Below are 18,165 nucleotides of genomic sequence, written 5' to 3' on the forward strand. Positions count from 1 at the left end.
AATGGACAAGAAAGGTGTGCAAAAAAGGTGTGCAAAAATAACAAAAAAAAAAATTCCAAAAGTAAAGAAAGTAACTATTTTCTAGTTAAAAATGTTAAAGTAAATAGTCTTCAGTCATTTTTTTCCCTAAGATTTTCATTAAATTTATTCTTTAAAAATTGTAGAAACTTAGGCTCTAACGGATCATGGCTACCAAAAGTAAAACTTTGATATATTTTTTTTTTCTCATGAAGGAAGCAAATCTTTCTCACTTCCATAAATATCAACAAATTTTCAATCAGAAAAACTATTTTGTAATGGTCCTTTCCTTTCAATCTAGGGAGATATAATGCAAGTCAATTATAGTCTATCCATCAGATGCTTTAAATGAAACAAAATTTGGATGTAACAGTCCTTTCTCATTAGCAAAGGCTATTTGAAGGGAAACATGTCAAATTTAGGTTGCATCTGCAATCACTCACTTTAATAAATACTAAAAGGGGATATAAATAACAATGAAATCCAAAAAAAGATACCGTTTAAAAATTTACTCCTTAGTCACTTTAGGATTCTCAATGTTTTAGAGGAAATTAGGATGGCAAAACCTAGTTAAATAACTACTACAAAAATAAATTTTGCCCACAGATTATGGATTAACTAGGGGTAGGGGCGAGGTGATGATTATTGTCAAACTGATTTTGTCTTATTTTGGTTTGACAGGCTCCCTTATATTCTTTAACAACTGATCCTTTAAAGATAGACACTGATAAAATGCTTGACTTTACATTTAAACAGATTTTAAACCTACTTGACGGATTTAATGGCATGAAAGACTTCAAGCATCTTCTCAACAATAAGCATTCTCAGGTTATCAAAGCGCTGAATGGCTTCACGAACAAACTCCAAGACGTCAGCAGCTGCTGCTTCATTACTGTCACTGAGAAATTCCATTAACTAGAAAAAAATGAAAGGAAAATAACAATTATATAATTTTCAGAATGAAAACTATCTAAGGTTTAATACCTTAAGTAATTTTTAGTAAGGTTTAAATAAACAAATTTACAAAGTATATAATTAATAATTTTCAAATATATAACAAAATGTAAGTTGAGAGACAAGCATTATTATGTAAACAAAGTCACATGGCTCTTCTATTTTGTGTGCAGCAAAGTTTATTATAAAACTCACTGTACAACAGAAGCTGGAAATCCACCACTCAAAATAAGTTGGATATTACTAAGTTGTAACTAAAGGCAAAACCATTTTAGAAAAAATTCAGAGCATGAAGACAAAATTTCAAATTACAATAACATAACTTCATTTATCTGACAGTGACAGAAAATAAAATATTCTAGTAGGTGAATTTTTCCTATAACTCAGTCCTTCAACTTTAAGAGGTAAAATGATTTGAAAGAAATACTTATTCACCCTACTGACATATATACACAGGATAATTTTACTTTAGATAACTGTAACAAACATTAATTATAATAATGTGGAGGTATTTTTGTCAACATATTTTTGTTTGTTTTTTAAATGAAGATGTAAGAGAAAAGTCAGAGTCCTTATTCTTCTGAGCTTAAGAGTGGACATAAAAATCATTTCTGACTATGAGATTAATTCCAGACAGTTGAGATTTCTAGAGTTTAACTACTGAATAACTAGAGTTTTAAAAATTCTTTAGAGAATTTCAAAATCAAGGTAATCAATTACATACCACAGGAATAACATTTGCAGCCATATCTGGAAATCGAACAGAACAAGAATGCAATGTTCGCACAAGGAGCTGTCTATATTTGTCAGTATCTTCATGCTCAGACACATTATTTGTTTTAATCACTTCTTTCTTCAGGACAATAACCAGCTATAGAACAAAATAAAACTAAGTGAGAATTACATCACATTCGGCTTGACAACTGACAAACTGCTCTCAGAATTTTGTTTTACCTCTTCGACATTCCTAGAAGAGACCAGATCCAATGCTAACTGCAGAGTTTTCTTGCGAACTTCTAAGTCTGGTGTACTCAATACTCTTAGGATGTCCATAACCAGGTCCTGAAAAAGAACAAAAAAATCCAGAATTAACAGCAGTGTTTTTGGTCACAAGAAGAAAATCTTAACTGTAGAATGAAGGATTCTGTCCATCATCACCTTAATTCTTTAATCAATAATAAAATCACTAGTGGTTAGAAGAACGAGATATTTTGAGTCTCCTGATGTAAAGCAATATGAAGTATGAAATATCATACATGATGCATTCAAACTGAAAATGTTTACCGAGTCTATCAAGCTGTAGATCAACTCATGGTTTACAAGAAATACAGAAGTCAGAGGAACAAGCTAAATGACATAAGAAAATAACCAGACACATCCAGAGGAGGGGCATCTTATAAGGACAATTGGTCTGATCTCTTCAATGAGTCAGTGTCATGAAAAAAATACTGCTCAAATTAAAAGACATAAGGGATATAACAATCGATATGATGTATAATTATGAACTGGACAAACCAAATAAAAAGGGCATTTGGGGGATATCTGGGAAAATCTGAGTTTGGAGTTGGTATTAGATAAATTATTAACAATTTTGTTAAGTGTGATGTTATTTTGGCTCTGCAAGAAAATGTAATATTTTAAAGATACAGACTTAATTAACAAGATTTTACTTCTTTGAAATTTTATATTTTTAAAAACTTTCAGATAAAAAACTTCTAAAAAGTCTAAGAATGAACTGTATAACCTTCATTTACATTCATTAGTTATTAATATTTTGCCACGATTGCCTTATCATACTCTCTACTTTTAAATATTTTAGTGTATACCTCCCAAGAATAATTTCTTACATAACCACAATACAATGATCAAATTCAGTGAATTTAACATTAATTATAATATTAATATACAATCTATATTCACATTTATCCGATTGTCCCAATAATGTCCTTCATAGAAAATTTTTTGTTGTTCTGATCCAGGATCAGCATTGAATGTAGCTGTCAGGTTGCTTTATTTTTATAACAATCATTATTTACAGATTAAATAGGAATGCTGATATTTTGTAAACTCTAATCATCTTTTATTCTCGATCAATTATTTTTGATATAATTATTTGGTATAATTATTTGGTATAATTATTTTCCAAGAAATGTAAATTATGTTTGAATCAAAACAAATATATCTCTATTGCTAAAAACACCAAGTGCATTACAAATAGAAAATATAAAAGATATTAATTCATATTAGAAATATTTTTTAATGGCAAAAATAATATCCCAAAGGTCTATGCTGATTCAAGAGTTACACCTTAGTTGAACGAAATTTAAACTGCCCAGTATCCAAGCATTTAAGCTAATCAAAAGGGCAAGGCTTGGGAATTATCTCAATTTGAAACGATTTTATTTAGGATTTCTCTCTTTCAGATAATATTTACCTGTAGTACTCGTTCATGAGCAGGATGTTCTTTTAATTCTATCAATCGATCCAGAACTATGAGTTTTACATTGTTGTCACTCTCCTTAATAATTAAATCAATGTAACACTGAGCAGCAGCCTATATATAAAAAAAGAAATACATTTCAAGAACATATTCATCTATCTTGAACACGGAATCTGAAAACAGGGGGGAAAAGCCTACAAGAAGCCAAAACATATTCACTACTTACTCCTGCACTAAGGGTTCATGCATTTTTCCCAGATGAATGTGTCCCTCTGTTCTCCAAATTCTAACAAATCTCATTATTTTTCAAGTTTACAAAAGATTAAAAGCACCAAAAATTTAAAGGATGATAAAAGGCTGCTATAGGCAGAAATACTTATTAACAGCCAAAAATTAAGGGCAGAAACTAAGAAACAAGGAAGGAAAAAGGAGAGAGACAATCCCAAAAAGTATAGCTACTGAGCATCTTTAACTTTAGGTGCAGTCTAACACATCTGCATTACGGTACAGAAAAATCAAGAATATTAAAATGACCATGAATTATTAAAAGCATAGGAAAAAGGAGCAAATCTGAAAAACTTCCCAATGACCTGGAACAATCTGATCAACAAAATAAATAATGTTGGATTATAATCCAAACAATAAAATATTCATGCTGATATAAAGAAAGAAAAAAGGAAAGGAGGGAAGGGAGGAGGAAAGAGAAGGAACAGAAGAACTCTAATTAGTAAATGGAGAATGAGGACATAGAAGATAACTGTTAAAATACTACAGTAAACTAAGTGCTCTAGAGAAGATCTACTGATGGATACTAAAATTAGTTGGTGCAAGTTTGAGAAGAAATAGGATATCTACAGTTTCAAAGTTTCTTCACATAATATTTACTGATTATAAAAGGAAAAATCATAATGTAACAGTGGAGAAATCTGGCAGACGACACCTTAACTGAATGACTGATCAAGGTTAATATCACCAATAATAAGTTATATCAACATATATACTTCTTCATGATACAATGAGAAAAATGCATCGCTTCTCTGGTATTCTTCCCCAAAATATATAACCTCAGGTAATTATAAGAAAACATCAAACACAAATTGAGGGATATTTTACAAACTGACCCAATATTCTTCAAAACTTTTAAGGTCATGAAAAATAAGAAAAGTGTGAGGAACTGTCACAGATTGGAGAAAACTAACAACTACACCTAAATGTAATGTGTGAACCTGAACTGGATCCTGGGACAGAAAATGGGCATTAGTGGGGAAACTGGTGAAATTCAAATAGTCCATAGTTTAAATATATTGTTCCAATCATAATTTGTTAGTTTTTAACAATTATAGCATCGTAATACAAGAAATGAACATTATGGGAAGTTGGGTAAAAGGTAATGGGAACTTTCTGTATTTTTGCAACTTTAAGTCTAAAATTATTTTAAAATAAAGTTTAAAAAATGTTTAAAGGACTGGTGAGTAAAGTAGTAAATTCTCCTATTTACACAATCTGGCATTCTAGAACTATTCATTCTCTGTATATCCTAGGTGTTCCTCATATGGTCTTTTTCTCCCCGCTCAGAAATATGTCTCGATGTAGTAAACTAAAGAAGAGAAAGATAATATTCCATTACTGAAAATACTCACTGGAACCTTTTTTAGAATCCATCATTTAGGATCCAGAATCCATTCTCTCAGATCTACTTTTTAATACAATTAAAATATGGGGAGAAATCTTAAAATACTAGTATCATTCTCCTGAAACTAGAAATATTGATATTGTTTCTGCCTCTCTTTCTCTCCACGTATATATGTATGAAAGCAGGAAGGAAGAAAAGAAAGGTCAGACCATGTAAGGAATCTAATACTTTCATAAAATTTGTAGTTGTCTAATGCCATGTAACCACATGATAAATTGCAATGTCATTAAATCATAAATGATATCTATCATCTAACTAACACACAAAAAAATTAGTACCTTGATTGCAGTAGGTGCACTGGAGAGTGTCACTAATGTTCCAGCGGCTTCATATTTTACAGCAGGGCTAGATGACTGTAGTAAGTTATAGATGCAGCGAATGAAACGAGCCCTTTCTGATGGATTAGCATGACAGACCTGGAGAAGAAAACATTTAGGTTTCACTGACTTTGTAAACAATTGCTTTAAAACAGATTTTAAAAAAATAGATGTCAGCTTGTGGGATGCTAGTTTTCTTAATTTGAAAGCTAAAAATAGTCATATGAAGAAATCTGAAGATGTCAGCCAACCTGGAATAAGACCCTGGAACACAATGCTGGTAACTTCAGAAAGAAATGTTTTATTTCAAATAATTGTTATAGCTCCTCGATCATTTATTCATTCAATCATAATTTATATTTTCACTTTCACAAAGGGTTTTCAGATGGTTTATAATAAAAGATGCTTACTATACACACATGTGAAAAAGAAAATGTCAAGTACAAAAGCAAGGACAATAACACATTAACCAAGTAAACTGATATGGGTACTATGATATTAAAATTTGGTCCTAAATTTTTATTCTGGATGTCATTCCAAAAAAAGAAACATGATGGATTATATAAATCTTAATAGTTAAAAAAAGGAAAATACCAGTTCTTAAAGCAAAACAGATAAACTCTTTTTCAAGAACTGCTTATTATTTGAAACTATATTCTATAATGGGGAGACAACTAAAATTTTCTACCCCATTCTAACTGCATCTTAACACCTTTACTTGTCAAGAAAATATCCCTTGTTTTTTCTCTTTTGAAGTTAGTATTTGTTAGATTTTCCTAAAATGTATCCAGTTAAATCTCTATTACTCAGGCATGACTCAAAAGCTATTCCTTCTTCCTATAACCTGGACCATATTTGACTAAGAAGTGACTGAATAAGCAGAGAACCTCTATTTCCGAGAACCTCAGAAATTCTTAAACCATACATATAAATTAAAACTATATACAGACAGTTCTGGTTTCATCTTAAATACCAATTCTATTTAACTGGTACCCTGTGTTAAAAAGGAGTGTCTTTCCTGTAGAAACAAAGATGGCTATAATGAGTTAGCAGTGTCCGCTATGTGTAGTTTTTTGTCCACATCATCCTACTTAATAAAGCTGTTCCTGATGTATATTTTGTTGGCCTCAAATGGTTTATGAATAGCAAAAATGGATGTTTATGCATTTTTTATTTTATCAGAATGTTAAGATGCAATTGATTCTTTCAAAAAATATATAATTAAAATGTTGCCAATAAAGTACTTAATTTTAAAACCAAATCTCTTATCTAGTTTTTTATTTCCTATTAGTCAATGGCCTATAATGTCGTATTAACATATTTAAGTCTCCTCTTTTGAAAACAGGAAACATAAGAAGTATTAAGGCTTTTTGTTTGTTTTTAGATTTCTAAAGTATACTCAAGAAAAGATCTTAAATTTTATTCTAAAGCCCAATTTATAACCTATTCAGTGACTGAGTAGTACACAATTTATTTGCAGTTGTACAGGGTCAAGCCATGAGTTTTTATAGAATTCTTTACAGAGATTTAGAAAGAATGGAAGCAAGTACCTGGAAAATACAATAAACCAAAAGAAATATAAAGAAGACTTTAATAGGCCATGCTATAAAATGTTTCTACTATTAAAACATATTATCCTAGTAATTAAGCAGCGTCCCAGAAAAAGACTATTTAACCTTATGTTAAACTGTTTAAGGTTTATTTTACCCATTACAGATTAGTCTTACCTTATAAATTAGTTCAACAATAACCAACTGAAGAATGTCTCCAAATGTCTGAACTTGATCAATACAAGTACTTAGATAATCCAAAGCTCGATCCTAAAAAAAATAAGAATATTTATCAAACTCCACCTCATTCAACAAAAGGATTTAATACAACTTTAAAAAAAATACACATCTAAAAACAAGACAAATGAGGAAATTAGGACAAAGAAAAATTAACTGAAAGAAAAAAATGACAGTTAACACATAAACGCAAGATATAAAATCAAACACATATTCTACAAATGGGCCACAAATCTGGGGTCTGAATTTTCCAGGATCTAAACTGAGGGTATTTAAGATTCATGATTTGGGGTATCTGTACAATCAAAACAAACCAGCTCCTTAGGGGTACAGTTATTCCTATTTCTGAGACCTAGGAGAAAAGTCTCATCAATTCTCACACACTGAACACTGTGATATAAAGAACTATGGCCTCAACACCACCTCTACAGTCAAAGTTATCAACAAATTTTATTGAACATTTCTGATTATGTATCTTCATGAAGTAATTACAAAAACACAGGTCAGTAAAACCAACTGTAAAGAAGACAAAATTGTGAACTAAACAAGTAGCTTTCTTATGATCTTGTTTACAGAGATAAAATGACAATGTCTAGATTTCAGAGGAATGGATAGACTCCATATTTTTCAATCTTCATGCATATTACTTCCCACATTATGATAATAAATACTGGATAGCAAAAATTCCAAGATCAGATGCCACCAAGGTATAGAGTTACTGCTAACCACCAGCAGAGCTGGATGTAGACTTGATACCCACTTAAGAAATTTGAAGAGCCTAAATAAGAACACACATCTACAATGAAGACCACCCTTCTTTCGCAGACAAAGCTCAGAGTGAACCTTATACAAAGCTACTGTTCTCTATTAAACAATTTTAGATACATACTAAGAGAAAGAAAAACAAGCAATCAAAGCCTGAAAGGAGAGTGCCACACACAAAACATGATCATAATTTCAATCTGGAAAAACTGTAAAGTGGTTGTTATTAAATGCCTTGCCAATGTTTACTTAAAAAAAAAACTATATATATACATAAGCAATATTTCAGAGAAAGGTTAAGAAAAAACTGCATTTTTATATTACATTCAAAAACTTAAATAAATCAAAACATACAAATCACATGTACTATAAACAAAATTAGACTAAATATTTGATTAAGCCTATGTAATAATTTTAATTCTCATTTAAATACAATCATATAAGTATTTTAAAAAGTATTTCACCTGATCTGCATGAATTAGCATCATAAATGCATTCCTTTTGCAACTTGCATCCTTCTCATTCACCAGAAAATCATGTATCAGTTCAGGAGCATCAGGTATAAGATGTTCAAAATTTCTTTAAATTAAAAAAAAAAAATCCACGTTTAATGAAAACCTACCTTGTTATTTTAGTAACTCTCTGGACACGCTACCAAAATTAACCTTTATCAAACTTTATAACACTATCAATTGTTTCGCTTTTTAAAACATTAAATCAATTAGAAAATTATGAGTAGGGATCTCAAGCTTACATCTTCATATATTAAGTTATTGAATTCTATTTTTCTAGTTCAATACAGAAAAAGCTAATTTTTTCAACATGCTATCTATTAACTAACTTTAATAACTGTCTTTCATATACTTTGGGAATATAATATCGATCCTCATAATGACATCCTCAAAGTACTAAAAGATCCTTCATTATGAATTATCAGAGAAAAAAAGTCTCTTGAATTTTACCAGTTATGCGCTATATTTGTTTACTTACTTATTTTGGAGATTTTTAAGTATTTGTAGTTTACAGATAATGAACACGAGAACAGAATAATGAACATAAGAACAGAATAATGAACAAGAATTACAGAATAATTAACAAAAACCATCACCTAACTTCAGCAATTATTAATTCATAGTCATTTTGTTTCACCTATAACCCTCCCCACTTCCTCTCTTCCTCTATTATTTTGAAGCAAATCTCAGACCACTTACCATTTCTTCTGTAAATGTACTGGTATGGTCTCTAAAATTAAGAATTTTCCTTTTAAAACTAATCATAATACCATTATTATACTTTAAAAAATTTAACAATTCCTTAATATCATCATATAGGCAGTGTTCAATTTTCCAAATGTCTTATAAATGGCATAATTTTCATATATGCACTGTAGCTTAAATATTGAAATCTGTGTAGTCTTATGATAGCTTTCAAAGAACCCTACATTATTAACTACAATATCACTTTCTCTAACAGATAACAAAATGTAATAGCAAGAGAACTGTGAAATTATATGACAATCAACTATTAAAGTACAAAGATATTTACAAAAATTACATCCTACTTCTAAAGTGGATTGACACCAGTGATTATAAAAATCAAACTTTCTAGCCTTATCTAACTGGTTCTTTGAATTGTTTTTAAAGTCCAGAATCTTCAGCTTTAGAAGAACAGGAATCAGCTGAGAATTGCAACCCTTCCTATTTACAAAGTTCACTCCTTAAGGTCTCTAAGGGTGAAAAGACAAGAGCCACATTCCACAAAAAGGGAATTCTAAAACTGGGACAAAAACTCAAAGCCTATAGGGGCTAAGTAATTTAATAAATTAAGTGCACTGGAGTAATATAATTGAGAATGACAGTCACCGTCATAAACTGGAATGTGTACAACCTGTTTAAAGACTACTGTCACTGAATTTCAGCAGATTGTTGCCATTTAGAAACTAGGACCCAGTGCTGCCAGATATTTTGACTTTTCAATGTTGACAACTTAATGATAGTGAGGAAAAAAATCTTGCTCAGGCCAAACAAAACATATCTGCAAGCTACATATGATCTGTAAGGGAACATTTTGGAACCTCCAGTTTAAGAGACTAAACCAGTCCTCACAGAACTAGGTCAAAGGAATACCTTTCTTTACCTATAGATAGTATAGATGGCCAAAACAGCATTTCTTCTAACGTAGCTGTGTCGATGCTCCAAACAAGCACGGATAGCTGGCATTAAAGGTTCTAGCAATTCTGCTTCTTTCAATTTGCAAAGAAAACGAAGAGTAGATCCTCGAATAAATTCATTAGGATGCTGAAGATCCTGATATAAAAATTTAAATATGAAATGTTGAGTTCCAGCATTTTACACAAAAAAAATTTTTTAATGCAAAATTTTCCAGTGAAAAACTCAGAGAGTAGGTTCCAGGAAAAGACTTAAGAGTATCACATAATTTCCAAAGATTACTGTTTATTAAAGCAATTTTTATTTATCATGTCAATATTATATTCTGTGTCACTGTTTTTTACTAACACATAAAAATTCACGGAAAATGTCTGAAAAAGGTAACAATGAAACTTTTTACAACTTCAGTTCCAAATATTCACAACTTACATGTTAACTAAGATTTAATTTTAAAAATTAAATATAAAGCCCACTCCATCAATTTTACAATTATCTAAAATCAAAGCACTATTCTGGGATAATCATGGTTTAGTTTACCTTTCTGTAGGCATCACATACAAGGATCATTTCATGTAAAAGTCTCCCATCTGGAGTTGTTTTGGGAACAATTTCCCAAAATACCAGAAGTAATTTTTTGATAGTGTGATCCTGAAGAGGTAGCACAAAACGAATGATGGTCATCAGAAGTCCAGGAAGCTTTTCACCATTCAGAATCATAATGATCACTTTCTTCAAAGCTTCAGTCTTTGACTTCACATCTCCTTTTTCTGATTCAAAAATTTTTAAAAAAGAAAAAAAGCACAAGTATTTCAAAAGAAAATTTCTCAGATAATTTTAAAGGCAATTAGCAAAAAACAAAACAAAAAAACAAAACAAAAAGAAAACAAACCATTTTCTCACTTTATCAGCAGCAAGGGTAATAAAGGCACTAACCAAGTAACAAGGGTTACCTGACTATACTACAAACGAGCTAAATGACTTTACGCAAGTGATTTATCTCAGAACCTCATGATTCTTTGCATACATATGAAAGAACTGGATTAGATCTCTGGTCCCTAACCAATGGAATTAATGTACAGGCCATGAATTTAAAGATATACTAAATAATGTATGTCTCAAACACATAAGCAGCTATTTTTCAAAATGCAAATAGATGCTATTAATGCTTCTGAATTCAAAGTAGCTTTTAGTCAGTGTATATTTTCTCAACTGAAGTTACAACCACTATTACAGGTGTGAGAGAGATCAATGACATGTTTTCAACATTAAGAAAATTCTCAAACTCAAAAAGATTGGGAACTAAAGACTAGATTAATTCCAAAATCCCATCATATAGGCTATAAAATTTTAGAATCTTTCTTAAGAAATTACCTAAAATACTAGAAGAAAATTAAAATGTACTAGATTAGTAGCCATTATTTAGAATAAAGGAGAACACATTTAAGATGCTAGTTTACTGTTACTTAGACTAAAAAAAATGCACTATAAAGTATTTGATGCAAAACAATCTATAACGTCATATCATTATCATTGCATACTGAAGAATTTATGGTACATCTTTTGGATCCAAAATTCAAAGATAGAAATAAAAGAGACAAACACCTAGAATACTGATGAATTTATGGTATTAAAAATCTTTCAAATCCAAAATTCAAATGCAGAAATATAAGACATAAGCACAATGCTACTAAAATTGTTTTGATCATAAAAATAAATATCTAGAAGACAGGACAAAAAGGGATGACAAAGTCTTTAATAATTTTTCAGTTACCATGAGGAAAAAAACTAGAAATAAATTTCCAACAATTAGAGTAAAGTGGCTATTAAAAGAAGAGTTCCTTGCTATTGACAGACTGTGAATGACCAGTCGATAGAGTTATAGAAAAGATTTAAGCTTCAGAGAATTGTACTACGTAAATCAAAAGTTCATTCTAGACCCCAAAGGCTATGTATTTATTCCTAGCTTGGTATATTTTAACATGTTGTAGAATAGAGACTATCCTCAGTAATCCGGACTGAGAACACAGTGAGAGCTATTGCCAAATTTACCCGACATGGGTCAATATTTTTGTTCAAAACAGACTAACTTCTCATGCATCTCTCTCTGTTTCAGAGTATTATATCCTGCCACATATGAAAAAAATTGGTGTGCACCATATCAAATCAAGATGTAAATGTGAAAGGATGAACTGACTATTCATTTGGGCAAACTTTCTGTTTTTAAGTCTGTGAGGGTGACAAAAACAAAGCTTCAGGAGAGGTGACAGTAGCTGATAGCAATAACCACAAAAATAAGACAGATTAGGCAAAATTCTAAATGGCTAAAGTTGTATTCACTGAGCCAAAATTAGTTTTCCTCTGTCCCAAAGCTTCCTTTCTGAATTAAAAAAAATTTTTTATATCTGTTTGATAGTGTAAGGGACAGAATCAAAAAGGCATAAAATTGTATCACTATGATGCTGATGACTTCTTTTGTTCCAGTTTTTGTCTACTTTTCACAGATTAGCAAATCCTAAAAATCCTGCAGGCTAAAACTTGGTTAAGCTTTAAAAGTTTAATAGCAAATTTTTAAAAAATATACAATTTATATTTCAAGCCCCCCAGCCCCAATATCCATTTATTCCAACTATCAGACTGAGGGAAAGGATACTTCTATCCACATCTTCAAAATTTTAAAAACTTCTTTTCCTTTACCAAAAGCCTTTGGAGTCTAGAATGAACTACCAAAAATATGGAAAATTTCAAATATCAATTCAATTCACTAAAATATGCTAAATACTTCCTACTCCACAGAATGTATAATCATCAGAGCTCATATCCAGCGATTAAAGGTAAAGAAAACTGTAGAGATAAAGCAGCTCAATATTTCACCAAAGTATTTGTTACTCAAATTGGAAACTACTTCTAAATTTTTTCTCATCTTTTGAGATAAAGTCAAAAATATATATAAAATTTTAGACTACTTATTTATTGGTTGGGGACAATAGTCAAGGCGGCTTTTATTCTTTATCTTCCCAGCTATAACCTTAAGTATTTTGGGGGTCTAAAAATGAAAACTTTTAAATTTTAAGAAAAAACAGAAAGTTTACTCATCGATTTGCATTTCATTCCACTATCTTATGTGAATATGAATATAAATATGTGTGTGTGCATATACATATACACATGTATATACATATACACACATATATATATACATACATATATATATATAGCAATTGTATATAAGGGTATCAGTTTAAATGCCATGAACATTTTTTTTGTCTCTAATACTGGACCTCAACAGAAACCTAATATTAAGTTAATTAAAATCAGAAAATATTCCATTACTACTGATTAAGAGACAGGAATACACAGGTAAAATATAGTCTCCGTTCAAACTGCAAACTATCTTCTAAAAGATACTTTCAAGATTTGAAGCATAATTTTCATTCTACTCTGTTTTCAAACAGTAGTTATCAGTTTAAGTTAAACTTATTTTTAGTAGTTCAATTAAACAAGAATCATTATTTTGGAATGTATATTACTACTTAAAAATTTTGACAGAATCACAAGGAGACAAAGTATACACTTTTAAAATTCAGAAATATACTTCTTGTTTTCTTCTTTGCATAAATGCTTTAAAAATAAAAAGCTTAAACCTCTCTGGAAAATATATGTGTATTCTAGTGCTGACTTTATTTGTTCAACAACAGGTGGTGAACCCAAAGAACAAAGTTTTGGCTTTATAAGCTAAGTAATACGAAGTTAAATGCACAAAGGAACTAAGACATTGAAATACACATTCTCTCAACCTGTTACCTACAGAGAATTGTCAGCTACATCTAAACATACTATATTAACTACACAAGCCATTATTCTTGTTAACATTTAACAATTAAACTATTACATTTCTTTCCTTTACTAAGCTAAATTAAGATGTTTTATTTCCTAAAATCAATACTGTAAGTCTAAAACTAACAAGTTTTCATTTTTAATAAGACAAAAGATTTAATAGATATTAGAAAAATTAGACAAAAAAATAAGCATTCTAATGATAAAGGAACTTAAAATGCAAATGAACTTTTTCTTTTCGTTTTTTTCATTTCATTTTCAAAATATTATCAGAGTTTACCTAGATCATTTTTTAAGCTAATTTCAGATGGTGGTTCTGAATCCATTGGCACATTAATTAAGGTATAGCACACGTTCTCAGCAGCCGTCATGGTTTCTGGTTATAATCAACCCTTGATAGAAGATTTTAAGATGACAGCTGCCAGGAAATCTAGAAAAATAAATGCAAGGATATCATTACAAGTAAAACACCAAAACAAAAAACAGTAACTATCGTTATCTTTATTGCCTAAAGTTAATTCAGTTTCATAATGAGTTTTGAAGTTTTAGAAGAGGAGGGTCGATCTATATTGCGTCCCATAAAAATAAACCCTAATATAATAAAAAAAAAACCACTTGTCTGTTTCGACCTAAGGTATACATCTCCCACTCCACAACCCCGCCCAGGGTTTAGAATGCTGTACTGCAGAATTAAGGCCCATAATACAGTGACAGTCGCCCAGCCTCATCCCACCACGTTATAGAAGTGATTTAACGTAACATTAAATTCAAACTGCTCGAGTTAAGAGACTCCTGTACACGATTACTTTGCTAAAACAAAGTGTCTTACCGCGTTCATGGGCGAGACCCAACACTTGTACATGGGTCCCTCAATCCGTGTGCCGCACCCCCCGCGCCCCTTCCCTTTCCCTTTTCTCCTGCAAAGCAGGCCCCAGCCCGGAATGGCGAGCCCCGGGGGCTTGGGAGGAAGAAGGTCGCCAGCCAGTACGCAGGCCGGGACCAGGCGTCCGGCCCAAGGCTTCCTAGATCCCTTGTGCCACTTAGCCAGGCCTGGACGCCAGCGGCCTAGTCTCTTCCCTTCCGCATCTTCCCCGCTAGAGAGCCAGTTCCTCCGGCTCTGCCCAGCCCACCACACCTTTGAGATTGGGGGCTCGTGGCCCGATACCTGGCTCGGAAGGGCAGCAGCTGGGGAAACCGCGGGACCGTCTATTCCTGCTCCAACCACCAGGAATAGCGGAGGCTCCGCGGAATCCTTGGCTGACGTGGAAGGGGGTGGGTAGGTGACCGAAGCTACAGCCACCTAGCTCCTACGGCAACGCAGAGAGGACATGCTTTCTCCGTCCTGCGGTTGCGCGCTGCGAGTATGCCCTTTAAGTTTCTTTCTTTTGTCCACGGTCAGTTTAGGCCGCATTAAGGACTGGAAACATATACTGATTGTTTTCCCTGCAAGCCTGAATTAAGCGCTGTGGTAATTTAAAGGGTATTTAGAATGTGTTTCTCATTCGAGGAATTAAAACAGTCAAAGGGAGGAAGTGCGTGGAGAAAAGGAAAACACAGTTTACAGGGCTCTGTGGTCCAGTGGAAAAAAGCACAAGAATGGGAGTTGGGAGCCCTTTTCTAGTTCATCCACTAATAAACTGGGAAAGTAACTAAATACTATTTGAGTAACTTCAGTTCGGCTAATAAAGGACACTAGATTATGTGACAATTCATTTCAGTTAACATATACAGTAATCTGAATCTCTGCCTCTGCAGTTAAGCTGGAGTTGCTTGAACATCAGTCACACTCATGGTTTTTTGTAGTTGTTGTTTGTTTGTTTTTAGTAACTGCCCCTTTCATGATGCATTCTGAACACTCAATAAATTAAAAATTTTTTATGCATGAAGGGAAATTGAGTTTAAGGGATTTTATCTATCTTCAAAGAATTGTTACAGCTACAACCCACCACAACACCTTTAGTTTTGCCCATTTGAGGTTCCATACCCTCCCCCAAACCCCATCCCCTAAGTTTTTTTTGGCAAATTTTTAATTTTAAAAAATCGAAGGCTTAAGCAAAATATTGTGACTACAAAGAGGTCTGACAGAACCTGCCCTTATTAACAGGTTCACCTTTGTTAGGGAGATAGAACACAAACTGTGCCTCATCTATCTAGAATATTGAGATTTCTTCTTTTTGGAACCATTAAACAAAAAATAAAAAATAAACTCCTGAGCACCTAAAATATGTCACAAAGGCCATGTGTTATAGCATTTTCTGAGCGCTCCTCAAATCCTCTGCATTCATTTTTTAAAACTGTTTATCTTGAGATAATTGGAATGGCATACAGAAATCCCATGTACCTTTCAATTTCTTACAATGGTAACATCTTATATAATTATAGTACAATACTGAATCCAAGACATTGATAGTCAGTGTCACATTTCACCAGTTTTACATGCATTCATTCATCTGTGTAGTTTACCATGTTTAGATTCCTGTGATCACAAGTTAAGGTACAATCCCATTACAACTATCATTCCTACCCTTTTATAGTCACAGACACTTCCCTTCTGTAACCCCTGGCAACTACTAATCTGTTCTCCATTCTATAATTTTGTCATTTCAAGGGTGTAATTTAAATGAACTATACAATGTAACCTTTTGAGACTTTTTTTCCACTCAGCATAATTTCCTTGGTATCAGCCTAAGAAGTATATACAACAGGTTTGTTCCATTTCTGTATTCATTTTTAACATGGAATTTTTACAAATGCAGTTACCTGGTTTCCAAGCCCACTTATCAAGAAATGACAATTTATTCACATGAAATGAAGCCCCAAAAGCATAAAAACTAGATTTAGTAATAAGAAACCACAGAAGTTTAGGGCCACTATGAATGGTTCAGGACTAGCTATACCCACTTCAGTAGTCCTGAAGGCTCCATTATTACAGAATAAAATTTGAGGCTTATTATGACCAAGTTAATAAGTAAACTATTAAATATTTAAAAAAGGCAAGAAAGTGTAATGTTTTATAAAACTTCATTTAAGGTCTGCACTTAAAATTATCATAGGCAGTGTATATATTGTATATTATTAAATACATAAAGTTGAATTCTTCCTGACTTGTTTAAACATGCACTTCTGTTTTGGAACTTTTTACTCTAGCATGTAAATATATGACTTTGAATGCTTTTCAAATTATAAATTGACCAAGGACCTTGTCATATATCAAAGATAATAAAAATTTACATGTCTTGGAAATCAAGACCTAGAGAAAGACTTACCCAAAATCACAAAATGGTTAAACACTGAAAATGCTGCAACTAGAACCAGAATTCTGTCACCTACCTTACTGCCTCTATTTTCAATCATACTAGTTCTTCAAAGATGCACCTAGATGCTTAATAAATCCCAGCTGAATTGATTATCTTTATACCGGTGATAGTTTCTAAAATTGACCACAAAGTATAATACAGACCAGTTTTTCAGCTGAATGCCAGCCAAGTAATTTGTTTACATTTAGAGAAGTGTACAAAAATGATACATATACACACACATTCTTTAAACAGAATCACTTAACAAAGGCTCACACCATGATAGGCACAGGTAAAGAGACCTGCCTGAGGAAAAAGCAGATTATGAAACTTCCCACTTACGTTTCTTCCATCAGACTATACACCCTTTGAGTCTGAAGGCAGGTGGGAGAACTCCCTCTCATTGTTTTATTTGTGAAAGTTACATGTGCTTGATACAACTCCTTTGTTGGTTAAATGGCCACATAGTACTATGGCCTCATCCCAAGCTCAAATGGTAGACACTTGAGGCTACTCCAGAGTGGAGACCAACATCTCACACATTCCTGTATTTAGTCAGAAGTCTTTCTCGAAACAAGGTTGCCAGAGTTTCTCTTACCACTCTCCCTTCAAGAAGTCACAGATTTCATGGCAAAAGTGGTCATAAGAGGAAAGTTCATATCATTACAGGTCTATCTCCAAAAACAAGAACGAGCCCAAATAAAGAACCTAACGCTTCATCTTAAAAAACTAGAAAAGGAAACAAATGAAGATTAAAGTCAGCAGAAGGAAATAAACAAAATTAGAGCAGCAGTATGGAAAACAATCATCAAAAACCTACCAAAAAGTAAAAGTCCAGGACCAGATGGCTTCACCAGCGAATTCTACCAAATATTCAAAGATCTAATATAATATCT

General features: G+C 32.2%; 1 protein-coding gene across 3 annotated transcripts in view; it reads right to left on the reverse strand.

Annotated features, from left to right (window-relative positions):
- The window catches only part of COPB1 (coatomer protein complex subunit beta 1), a 31,873-nt gene extending 16,580 nt beyond the window's left edge, over positions 1-15,293 (reverse strand). Inside the window, exons 1-11 of one of the 3 annotated variants that reach the window (XM_006905661.3) lie at positions 15,139-15,293; positions 14,254-14,403; positions 10,677-10,906; positions 10,108-10,277; positions 8,436-8,550; positions 7,150-7,242; positions 5,384-5,521; positions 3,407-3,526; positions 1,927-2,034; positions 1,697-1,843; positions 788-933 (exon numbers count right to left, since the gene is read on the reverse strand). In XM_006905661.3, the coding sequence (XP_006905723.1) occupies positions 788-933; positions 1,697-1,843; positions 1,927-2,034; positions 3,407-3,526; positions 5,384-5,521; positions 7,150-7,242; positions 8,436-8,550; positions 10,108-10,277; positions 10,677-10,906; positions 14,254-14,344 (1,358 nt within the window). In that variant the 5' untranslated portion in view covers positions 14,345-14,403; positions 15,139-15,293. Of the gene's footprint in view, positions 1-787; positions 934-1,696; positions 1,844-1,926; positions 2,035-3,406; positions 3,527-5,383; positions 5,522-7,149; positions 7,243-8,435; positions 8,551-10,107; positions 10,278-10,676; positions 10,907-14,253; positions 14,404-14,802; positions 14,824-15,108 lie in introns of those variants that run through there. The other 2 variants (XM_006905662.3, XM_025038719.1) reach the window with 2 other exon arrangements.
- Between the last annotated feature and the right edge of the window lie 2,872 nt (positions 15,294-18,165).

The sequence above is a fragment of the Pteropus alecto genome, unplaced genomic scaffold (assembly GCF_000325575.1).
Source record: "Pteropus alecto unplaced genomic scaffold, ASM32557v1 scaffold461, whole genome shotgun sequence".
Lineage (NCBI taxonomy): Eukaryota > Metazoa > Chordata > Mammalia > Chiroptera > Pteropodidae > Pteropus > Pteropus alecto.